Consider the following 11863-nt stretch of genomic DNA (forward strand, 5'->3'; position numbering starts at 1 on the left):
ATGGGAGGGAATACATCAAAGTCCCTCACCCTGAGCACAGGATCGCCCCAGGGTTGCGTCCTCAGCCCCCTATTGTACTCCCTGTACACACATGACTGTGTGGCTAGGTTCAGCTCCAACTAAATAATTAAGTTTGCTGATGACACTGTGGTGGTGGGCCTGATCTCAGACAACGACGAGAAGGCCTACCGGGAGGAGGTGGGTGATCTAGCACTCTGGTGCCAGGATAACAGCCTCCTCTTGAACATCAAAAAAACGAAGGAGCTGATCATGGACTTTAGGAGGGCACATCATCCGAGGACGTACACTCCATTGAGGATAAATGGGGTTACTGTGGATAGGGTGAACTGTATTAAATATCTGGGAGTCCACATCTCTGAGGATATGACATGGGCATCACACGCCTCAGCACTCGTGAGTAAGACAAGGCAGCGCCTTTACCACCTCAGGCAATTGAGCAAATTCAGTGTGTCTCTGAGGATCCTCCAGTGCTTCTACGCAGCGGCTGTGGAAAGCATCTTGTCCAGAAATATTACCATCTGGTTTGGGAATTGCTCTGCCCAGGACAAGAAGGCTCTGCAGAGAGTAATGCGTTCGGCCGAATGCACTATGGGAACTTCACTCGCCCCCCTGCAGGAACTATACAACAGGAGGTGCAACTCCAGAGCCAATAAAATCATGGGAGACCCCTTCACCCCTGCAACGGACTGTTCCAGCTGCTACGGACAGGCAAACGCCTCCGTTGCCATGCTGTGAGAACGGAGAGGTTGAGAAGGAGTTTCTTCCCAGAGGCCATTCGGACTGTAAACTCCTATCTCACCAGGGACTAACTTTACTGAATGTTTTTTCTTCCAATATTTAATATGTAAAAGAATATGTGTGTGTTTATGATTGTGTTTGTAGTTTGTTTGGTTGTTTGTTTGTCTTTTTGCACAAAGTCCGCGAGCATTGCCACTTTTCATTTCACTGCACATCCCGTATGTGTATGTGACGAATAAACTTGACTTGACTTGACTTGACTAGGTGACGTTTCAGATCGGACCAGAGATGTTACCTATCCATGTTCTCCACAAGATGCTGCTTGACCCGCTGAGTTACTCCAGCACTTCATAACCTTGTGTGTGCAGTTCCTTGTTTCTATTAACAAATACATCTGGGCGGCAGAGTAGCGCAGCAGTAGAGTTGCTGCCTTACTGTGCCAGAGATCCGGGTTCGATCCTGGCCACAGGTGCTGTTGGTACAGTGATTGTACGTTCGCCTTGTGACCATGTGGGTTTTCTCCAGGTACTCCGGTTTCCTTCCACACTCCAAAGACGTGCAGGTTTATAGGTTAATTGGCTTGGGTAAAATAATAAATTGTCCCCGGTGTGTAGGATACTGCTATTAAATGGGGTGATCGTTGATTGGCGTGGACGCGGTGAGCGGAAGGGTCTGTTTCCGCGCTGTATCTCTAAAGTCTAAAGGTGAATAGCCTTTCAACAAAGAAAAGGTAGTGACAAATTAATGTTCTAAGTGCAGAGAGCAACAGGGATGTTCTGTAATAAGGAGACAAGAGGAGTGTGAGTGGCTTGAAGGAGTAGCTTAGCCCTGGGGTGGTAAAGTCTTGTGAACAACAAGAGACTGATCTGGAGGAGGGCTACAAAGCAGGAGATGAGAATAATCTGGAATGATTGAGAGACGATCTCTCCTGCTCTCCACAGAACAATCATTTAGTTCACCCTGCCTCCATAATGGCAATTGTGAGGCAAAGTAATAAGTTAACACTTTAAATTAAAGGGTGGCCCAGTGGTAGAGTTGCTGCCTTACAGCGCCAGAGACCCGGGTCCAATCCTGACTACGGGTGCAATCGATATGGATTTTGTACATTCTCCACGTGACCGCATGGGTTTTCTCCTGGTGCTCTGGTTTCCTCCCAAACTTCAAAGACATTTTGGTTAAATGCCTTCTGTAAATTGTTCCTAGTGTGTTGGATAGAACCAATGTATTGATGATCGCTGGTTGCTATGCACTTGGTGGGCCGATACATCTGTTCCACGCTATATCTCTAAACTGTTCATATGTTCATCAGCAGCAGAACTGGATCATTTGGCATATCACGTCTACACCACTATTCTATAGAGGCTAATCTATCTTTCCCTCTCAATCCCATTCTCTTGTCTTTTCCCCATTACCCCTGACACCCTAACTAATCAAGAATCTGTTAATCTCCACTTTAAAAATTCCTAAAGATGGCCTCCATAGTGGCAAAGAATTCCACAGAATCACCACCCTCTGATTGAAGAAATTCCTCTTTGTCTTCTTCCTAAAGGAACATCCTTTAAATCTGAGGCTATAATCTCTAGTCCTGGACTCTCCCACTAGATATTGCCTCTGAGATGATTTCTTAGAGCAGATTGTAGTGGAACCTACCAGGGAAAAGGCAATTCTGGATTTAGTGTTGTGTAATGAACCAGATTTGATAAGGGAACTCAAGGTGAAAGAATGTGTAGATAGGAACATCAGATGCAGGTTTAAACCGAAGATAGACACAAAAAGCTGGAGTAACTCAGCGGGACAGGCAGCATCTCTGGTGAGAAGGAATGGGTTACTTCTTGGGTCGAGGGTCTCCAAAGTTACTCCAGGTTTTTCTGTCTATCTTCAAGGCAAAGGAACCACTAGGAGGATTGTGGATAATGAAGTAGATTTTCAAAGTCTACAGAGAGATTTAGGCCATTTGGAAGAGTGGGCTGAAAGATGGCAGATGGAGTTTTAATGCTGGTAAGTGTGAGGTGCTACATCTTGGCAGGACAAATCAAAATAGGACGTGCATGGTAAATGGTAGGGAATTGAGGAATGCAGTTGAACAGAGGGATCTAGGTATAACTGTGCACAGTTCCCTGAAGGTGGAATCTCATGTAGATAGGGTGGTAAAGAAAGCTTTTGGTGTGCTGGCCTTTATAAATCAGAGCATTGAGTATAGAAGTTGGGATGTAATGTTAAAATTGTACAAGGCATTGGTGAGGCCAATTCTGGAGTATGGTGTACAATTTTGGTCGCCTAATTATAGGAAGGATGTCAACAAAATAGAGAGAGTACAGAGGAGATTTACTAGAATGTTGCCTGGGTTTCAGCAACTAAGTTATAGAGAAAGGTTGAACAAGTTAGGTCTTTATTCTTTGGAGCGCAGAAGGTTAAAGGGGGACTTGATAGAGGTTTTTAAAATGATGAGAGGGATAGACAGAGTTGACGTGGATAAGCTTTTCCCACTGAGAGTAGGGAAGATTCAAACAAGAGGACATGACTTGAGAATTAAGGGACAGACGTTTAGGCATAACATGAGGGGGAACTTCTTTACTCAGAGAGTGGTAGCTGTGTGGAATGAGCTTCCAGTGGAGGTGGGTGGAAGCAGGTTCGATTTTATCATTTAAAAATAAATTGGATAGTTATATGGACGGGAAAGGAATGGAGGGTTATTGTCTGAGTGCAGGTAGATGGGACTAGGGGAAAATAATTGTTCGGCACGGACTAGAATGGCCGAGATGGCCTGTTTACGTGCCGTAATTGTTATATGGTTGGTACACAAAATTGCTGGAGAAACTCAGCGGATGCAGCAGCATCTATGGAGCGAAGGAAATAGGCGACGTTTCGGGCCGAAACCCTTCTTCAGACTGATGTTGTTATATGGTAATATGGTTATATGGTAGGAGGTAGCAACCACAATATGATATGATTTAACCTGCAATTTGACAGGAAGAAGGCGAAGTCGGGTGTGTCTGTATTACAGCTGAGCAAAGGGGACTACAGAAGCATATGGGAAGAGAGCTGGCCAAAGCTGGCCCTAGCAGTAATGACGGTGGAACACTAATGGCAAGAATTTCTGGAAATAATTTGGAGGATGCAGAGAGGAAGAAAGATTCTAGGGGGAGAAAGAGGTGACCGTGAATGTCAAGAAAGGCCAAGGAGAGTATAAAACTACAAGAGAAGGCAAAGATTAGTGGGAAGTCAAAGGATTGGGTAGCTATTAAAGAACACCAGAAGGTAACTATAAAGACAGTACGGGGAGATAAGATGAAATACAAAGGTTAGCTAAATAACATACAAGAGTTTCTTCAGTTATATAAAGAGAAAGAGAGAGGCAAGAGAAATGTTGGATCGCTGGAAAATGAAGCAGGAGAAGTGAAAATAGGGAATAAAGAAACGGGGAAAGTTGAATAACCATTTTGTATCAGTCTTCACAGTGGGAGTTAGTGGAGTGGCTATTCCTATGGAGAAGGTGTTTGGGAAGCTGAGAGCCGGGGGGGGGGGGGGGGGGGGGGGGGGGGGGGGGGGGGGGGGGGGAGGAGGGAGGGGGGGAGATAGGGAGGGGGGGAGAGATAGGGGGGGGAGAGTGAGGGTGCGAGAGAGAGGGGATGAGAGAAGAGGGGCGAGAGGGGAGGGGAGAGAGGAGAGGGGACAGAGGGGGAGGAGAGAGAGAGGGGAGAGAGAGGAGGGGGAGAGAGAGGAGGGGGGGGAGAGACGGGGGGGGGGGAGAGAGGAGGAGAGGGGGGGGGGATGGAGGAGGGAGGCCGAGGTAGGAAGAGAGGGGGGGAGGGGGGGGGGAGCTAGCGGCAATAATCATCCCTGCATCCACAGTACGGATCCGATACACGTCGCTTTGTGGAGAGACATTTTTATGTAGATGATGGGCTCATCTCTTTGCCCACAGAGTCCAAGGCCATCGATCTGCTGAAACGAGCTCAAGCTTGTCTCGCTCAGTCACCCCTGAAGCTGCACAAAATCGCTACAAACAGTGCTGCAGTCATGAAAGCCTTCCCCGTTGAAGACCTGGCAGAAGGCATAAAGGATCTTTCCTTGACTGATGAAGCTTTACCAATGCAAAGAAGCCTCGGACTGTACTGGGAAATGGAGTCTGACACATTCACCTTCAAAGTCTCTGCAGAAGAAAACCCATTCACTCGACGTGGAATTTTGGCCGCAGTGAACAGCCTTTCTGACCCCCTCGGTTTTGTGGCACCAGTGACCATACGAGGAAGGGCACTACTGCGTGGATTCTCCACCATTGACAGTTGTGACTGGGACACACCACTTCCAGAGATAAAGCTAGAGGAGTGGAAAATGTGGAGAGCTTCGCTTCAAGGCTTGAAGAATCTTCATATCTCACGCACATATCTCTTCTTCTTAGTGCTAAACACACAGAGTTGAGCCTCTTCTCTGATGCTTTCAACACAGCCATCGGTGCAGTAGCCGACCTTAGAGTAATCTCCGAAGAAGGGCAATGCCATGTAGGATTTGTCCTGGGGAAAGCTAAGTTGACTCCTCAACTGGAACCTACGACACCTAGGCTTGAACTCTGTGGAGCGGTACTGGCGGTGGAGATGGCGGACCTGATACTGGATGAGATTGACCTCCATCCTGACGCAGTCAAGTTCTACTGTGATAGCAAGGTAGTCCTGGGGTGCATCTTCAATGACAGCAGACGTTTCTTTGTCTATGTACACAACAGGGTCAGACCCATTCGACAGACTACACGCCCGGAACAGTGGCACTATGTGCCAACAGATCAAAATCCAGTTGATTTTGCAACAAGGTCAGTGTCAGCATCACAGCTTGCCAACACTTCATGGTTTACTGGGCCTGCATTTCTGCACAAGCCGCCAGAATGTTCTCTTGAAGTGCGAGAGTCCTTTCAGTTGATTGATCCAGAGCTAGATGTCGAAATCTGTCCACGTCACAAGTCCCATTACTCAAACAATGCCAGACCATTAGTGCCAATCTCTTCTGATCCAGACTCACCATTCCTCCTAACTCCTGCAATGCTACTTACCCAGAGGTCTGACGTACCAGCTCCTCCAAGCCATTTCACAGGGGAAGACCTCTTCAAGAGCCAATGGAGGCAGGTACAAACCTTGGCCAATGAGTTCTGGGTTCGCTGGAGACGGGAGTACTTGCCAACTCTGCAGAGCAGACGTAAATGGAATGAGATACGCAGAGATCTGCAAACTGGAGACATTGTGCTTTTGAAAGACAGCCAGCTGTCCCGTAACAAATGGCCTATGGGATTAGTTACCTCTGTTTTCCCAAGCAGTGATGGCAAAGTGCGGAAGATAGAGGTCAGGGCAGCTTCTCACGGCACTTCTAAGAGCTACATGAGACCTGTCTCTGAGGTCATTCTTCTCCTTCCTGAGAGACAAGGATCCTGAGGTTACTTTAACGGATGTTAGTAGTGGCATCTATCGATGTCAGGTGGGGAGTATTCTGTCCTCTGCTGGAGCTTATGCGCAATAGCTCCATCTCTTGGACTTTTATTGTTTAAAGGTCAGTTGCACACAGGAAGTAGGAGGCAGGAAGTAGTCTCCTGTCTATGGTACACAAAATTGCTGGAGAAACTCAGCGAGTGCAGCAGCAACTATGGAGCGAAGGAAATAGGCGACGTATTCGGGCCGAAACCCTTCTTCCGACTGATGGGGGGTGGGGGGGAGAGAAGGAAGGAAAAAGGGAGGAGGAGGAGCCCGAGGGCGGGGGGTTGGGAGGAGACAGCTCGAGGGTTAAGGAAGGGGAGGAGACAGCAAGGGCTAGCAAAATTGGGAGAATTCAACGTTAATGCCATCAGGATGCAAACTGCCCAGGCGGAATATGAGGTGCTGTTCCTCCAATTTCCGGTGTTGCTCACTCTGGTAATGGAGGAGACCCAGGACAGAGAGGTCAGATTGGGAATGGGAGGGGGAGTTGAAGTGCTGAGCCACCGGGAGGTCAGGTTGGTTATTGCGGACTGAGTGGAGGTGTTCGGCGAAACGATAGCCCAACCTATGCTTGGTCTCCCCGATGTAGATCAGCTGACATCTAGAGCAGTGGATGCAGTAGATGAGGTTGGAGGAGATACAGGTGAACCTTTGTTGCACCTGGAGTCTCCTGTCTATTCTTTTTTCTGTCAGGTTCAGCAGCAGAAGCAATCCAACACAATCCTAGCTTGCTACGCTTCAGAAAGCAATGGCTTTTTCACTCGTTTTTCAATATTAAGAATGACAGCACTGGAAAATCATTAAAGTTAAGAGCAGAGATGCTAGCTTCCTGACTCGCGTCTGATTATTGAATCGAGTTTGGCTGGCTGTCAATCTACGTTCTACTGTTAACAATCACGTAGGGAGGACAAGGGTAGTAGGATTATGGAATGAACAGCCGAAGGAAGCTATAGAAGCAGATACAATTGCAACTTTTAAAAGACGTTTGGAGAGGTAAATGGATAAGACGGGGTGAGGGTTATGGGATAAATGCAGACAAATGGGACTAGCCCAGAATGCCAGGCATGGACAAGGTGGACCGAAGGGCCTGATTCCACGCTGTACAGCTCTATGACTATAATATCTCTGGTTGGAAGTCCACATAGGTCTGATTACCCTCCAATAGAATATTTTGTTCCTGTTTTAAAGATGCTATATAAATGCACGGTCTTGTTTAATGAAGCTGCCATGCGGGAGTGGGAGACAGCGGCGCAAATCGCTATCAAAACATGGGGGGGGACAGAATTTCTGGATGGCCGCGCGCGCGCACACACACACACACACACACACGCGGCGCACGCACGCACACACACACACACACACACACGAGGCTTCAGCCGTGGGCCCTATGGACAATAACATTGGTAGCTGACCTGATTGGTGACCGACTCCGAACTCCAGCAACAGCAGCTTCGTCCGCCTGAATCGTGGGGCTTCAATCGGCCCATTCGCGGGGCCTTTCATCGCCCGGCGCAACTTAAAACCGGCCCCGGGATCTTCCATCACCTCGATCACCTCGATGCAGCAATTTTACTGCGGGGCGGTGGAAGATCCTGCTACCAATTTTAAGCGGCGCCGGGCGATGAAAGGCCCCGCGAATGGGCCGATTCAAGCTCCACTCCATGATCTTTGCTCCACCAGGACGTCTCCTTTCTCCAATGACCGAGCTCTATCCTCAGTCCCACCCCTCTACTTCTGCCTCTGAGTCTGCCACCTCCCTCCTTCAATCATCGCGCTGAATCATGTCCCGCCCCCACTACCTGCTGATCAATGTCTCTCTCATCCAATCAGCGCCCTCCACCATCAGTCCCACCCCCACTGTCTTGCGGAAAGCGGAGATTTTTAATAGATTTTTTTTTACCGAATATCAAAATCCATATTACAAAACATGGGGGAGATTGTCCCCCACCTCTCAAAACATGAGGGGGGCGTGTCCCCCCCTCCCCCCCTGGATTTCCGCCCATGGGAGATAGAGGGAGATGAGATCTGACTCTAGTTCTTGACCTGGGGGCGCTGTTCTGGCGGCAGCCATGGCAGCAGCGCGTCAGCCTTTCAATTTTATTTTTTATTTTTAGTATGTTTTAAAGTGTGTATTTAGTGGGGGTTTTTTGTGTTTTGTGTGGGGGGTGGTGTGGGTGGTGTAAGGGGGAAACCGCTTCGGTCGCCTCCTCCATGGGGAGGCGACTTTGTCCAGGTCGCCCCCCCCCGTGGCCTACCATCAAGGATCGGCGAGGCCTTTCCCGGAGACGTGCCCGGGGCTTCAGCGGCAGGCGCAGCGTGGACTCGGCGTGGAGCGGGTGAGCCCTCGCTGGGGCTCGCCGGAGGGGAGTGCTCCGTTTCACTGGCCCGGGGCAGCCGGCAGCCTGAAGTCGCAGCCTGAAGCCGCGGTCTGCAGAGTTCCAGCTGCTGCGGCGTCTACAGCCCGGGATCCCTCGTGGGGGACCCGGAGGAAGAAGAAGCCGCCATTACCGGCCCGCGGATAACTTCTACTGCGGGCCCGGCATGGACTTACCATCACCCCTGGAGGGGAGCTTCGACCGCCGGCCCTGCAGTCTACAGTGCTTCTGGCTGCGGCGGGGACTCTAAATCTCAACCGCCGGCCTGCGGCCTACACAATCTTGAAGCCGCGGTCTCCGGTGAGGAAAAGACCGATCCTGAACTGGACTCTGGACTCTGGTCTTGTCCACGGGGGGGGGGGGGGGGGGGGGGGGGAATGGAGGAGGACGGACAAAATTGTTTGTGCCATCCACGATAGTGATGAATGCTGTGGTGGATGTTTATGTTACATGTTGTGTCCTGTTTATGCATTTTATTATTTTGTTAACCCATCTTTATGCTTTGTATGGAACTGATTTTTAAATTATGTAAAGCACTTTGGGGTCAATGAAAATTGACTATAAATGTGCTATACAAATAAACTTATTATTATTATTATATTATTATAGTTTCCCTTTCCCCTGACTTTCAGCCTGAAGAAGGGTCTCGACCCTAAACGTCACCCATTCCTTCTCTCCAGAGATGCTGCCTGAGCCGCTGAGTTACTCCAACATTTTGCGTCTGTCCTTATTGACTCTCCGCTCTAATGTCGGCACTCCTGCCCTCTGCTTAACTCCAATTACCACCTCTCACACTCAATGATCATTTGTTCTCAAATCCCTGAACTCTGAAGAGGGGTCCCAACCCCGAAACATCACCTATCCATGTTCTCCAGAGATGCTACCTGGCCTGCTGAGTTACTCCAGCATTTTGTGTCTGTCTTTGAACACTTGCTCCCACTAGCCCTTCCACTGATCTCCAACACTGGCCCTCACCCCCTCTTCTGTTCCTGCCATTGATCCTCCGCTCCTATGTCACGTCACTCCTGCCCCCGTCATGTTCAACGGTCACTCGCTCCTCCTCTCTCCAACACTGGCCCTCACCATCCGACTGCAACCAGAGAGCTGTCACTTGCCCAAGCAGTTGTCCCCACGTGCCTTAAAACCACCTCCATCGTGCCGGTGCCAAAACACTCCACTGCGGCAAGCCTCTACGACTTCCGCCCAGTTGCACTTACTCCCATCATCACCAAGTGCTTCGAGAGGCTGGTCCTGGCACACCTCAAAAGCTGCCTACCCCCCACATTGGATCCCTATCAGTTTGCCTACCGCAAGAACAGGAGTACGGAGGATGCCATCTCGATGCCATCTCAATGCCATCTCAACCGCCCTCTCCCACCTCAACAACAAAGACACTTACGTAAGAATGCTGTTCATCGATTACAGCTCAGCATTCAACACCATTATACCCTCTAAACTGATCACCAAACTCGGTGACCTGGGCATCGACCCCTCCCTCTGCAACTGGATACTGGACTTTCTAATCAACAGACCCCAGTCTGTGAGGTTAGACAAGCACACCTCTTCAACCCTCGCCCTGAACACCGGCGTTCCACAGGGTTGTGTGCTGAGCCCCCTCCTCTACTCCCTCTTCACCTATGACTGCACACCTGTACATGGTACTAACACCATCATCAAGTATGCAGATGATACAACGGTGATTGGCCTCATCAGCAACAACGATGAGTCGGCCTATAGGGATGAGGTCCAGCTCCTAGCAGCATGGTGCGCTGACAACAACCTGGCCCTTAACTCCAAGAAGACCAAGGAGCTTATTGTAGACTTCAGGAAGTCTAGGGGCGGCACGCACGCCCCCATCCACATCAATGGGACGGAGGTGGAACGTGTTTCCAGCTTCAGGTTTCTGGGGGTCAACATCTCCGATGACCTCTCTTGGACCCACAATACCTCAACTCTGGTCAAGAAGGCTCACCAGCGTCTCTTCTTCCTGAGGAGACTGAAGAAGGTCCATCTGTCTCCTCAGATCCTGGTGAACTTCTACCGCTGCACCATAAAGAGCATCCTTACCAACTGCATCACAGTATGGTATGGCAACTGCTCTGTCTTCTGACCGGAAAAGCACTGCAGAGGGTGGTGAAAATTGCATCAACGGTTTTCCTCACTCCCCTCCATGAGTCTGTCCAAAGCAAGCGCTGTCTGCGGAGGGCGCTCAGCATCGCCAAGGACCTCTCACCCCAACCATGGACCCCCCCCCCCCCAACCGGGACACAGGTCTCCTCCCGGACAGTAAAAACAGCTTCTGTCTGTATACTCTACTAAACAATTTACCTATTGAAATCCCCCCCTACACTGTCCCACTCTTCACTATGTTTGTATGCATGTAAAATATTTTATTTATTGAAATCATATTCTATGTCACTCTTCCAGGGAGATGCTAACTGCATTTCATTGTCTCTGTACTGTACACTGACAATGACAATTAAAGTGGAATCTGAATCTGAATCTGAACTACTATCGGACTATCTGTGAACGGACTTTACTGGCTTCACCTTAATAATAAATAATAATAATAAATACTTTATTAATCCCCTTATTCAGGGGGAATTCAGATGTACTTGCAGCACACTAATAAAAATACAACAAAAATTAAAGAAGAAGTTTAACATTAAAACTTAAAATCATCCCCCCCACAATGGTTCCCACTGTGGGGGAAGGCAGAAAGTCCAGTCCCGATCCCCATGTCCACCCATAGTCGGCCCTATTGGGTCCTCTGCAGTCGTCGCTATGGAGGCCCAATGTTCCAGGCCGTTCTCGCCGGGAGAACCCCCTCAGCAGCATGGGGTGCCAGGAACGGCCGCCTCCTTACCGGACCAGAGACCACCACTTCCAAGCCAACAGGCCGCACTGGACGGAGCTCCACACACTGGCGATCTTGGCCAGAGATCCCAGGCTCCCGATGTAAAGTTCAGCGCCGCAGCCCGCAGCCGGCCGCTCCACAGACCGCAGCTCCGCGATGTTTTTTTTATAGGCGGTCCCAGCATACCGGAGTTCCATCGCAGCGACCCAGGCAAGGCATCGCCCGCTCGGCGAAAGCGCTCCAGCGCTGTGCCGCCGCCGAAGCTGAGGTTCTGGCCAGGTCCCCTCAGGAAACGCCGCTCCAGGCCCCGCTGGTAGGCCGCGAGGACACGTCGAAGATGCTGCTCGGAGGAAAGCTGCCTTTCCGACCAGGTAGGGACTTGAAAAAGCAGTTTCCCCCTCCCCACCCCCCCA

The 11863-nt window shown here is 49.8% G+C and overlaps 1 protein-coding gene across 1 annotated transcript; it reads left to right on the plus strand.

The window, feature by feature from the left end:
* The first annotated feature begins 4597 nt into the window (after positions 1-4597).
* LOC129705648 (uncharacterized) lies at positions 4598-6309 on the plus strand. Its single transcript, XM_055649315.1, has one exon. It carries the CDS (start codon positions 5355-5357, stop codon positions 6177-6179), a length of 825 nt encoding a protein of 274 aa, XP_055505290.1. The 5' UTR covers positions 4598-5354; the 3' UTR covers positions 6180-6309.
* The last annotated feature ends 5554 nt before the right edge of the window (positions 6310-11863 follow it).

Source organism: Leucoraja erinacea, chromosome 2 (assembly GCF_028641065.1).
Source record: "Leucoraja erinacea ecotype New England chromosome 2, Leri_hhj_1, whole genome shotgun sequence".
Lineage (NCBI taxonomy): Eukaryota > Metazoa > Chordata > Chondrichthyes > Rajiformes > Rajidae > Leucoraja > Leucoraja erinaceus.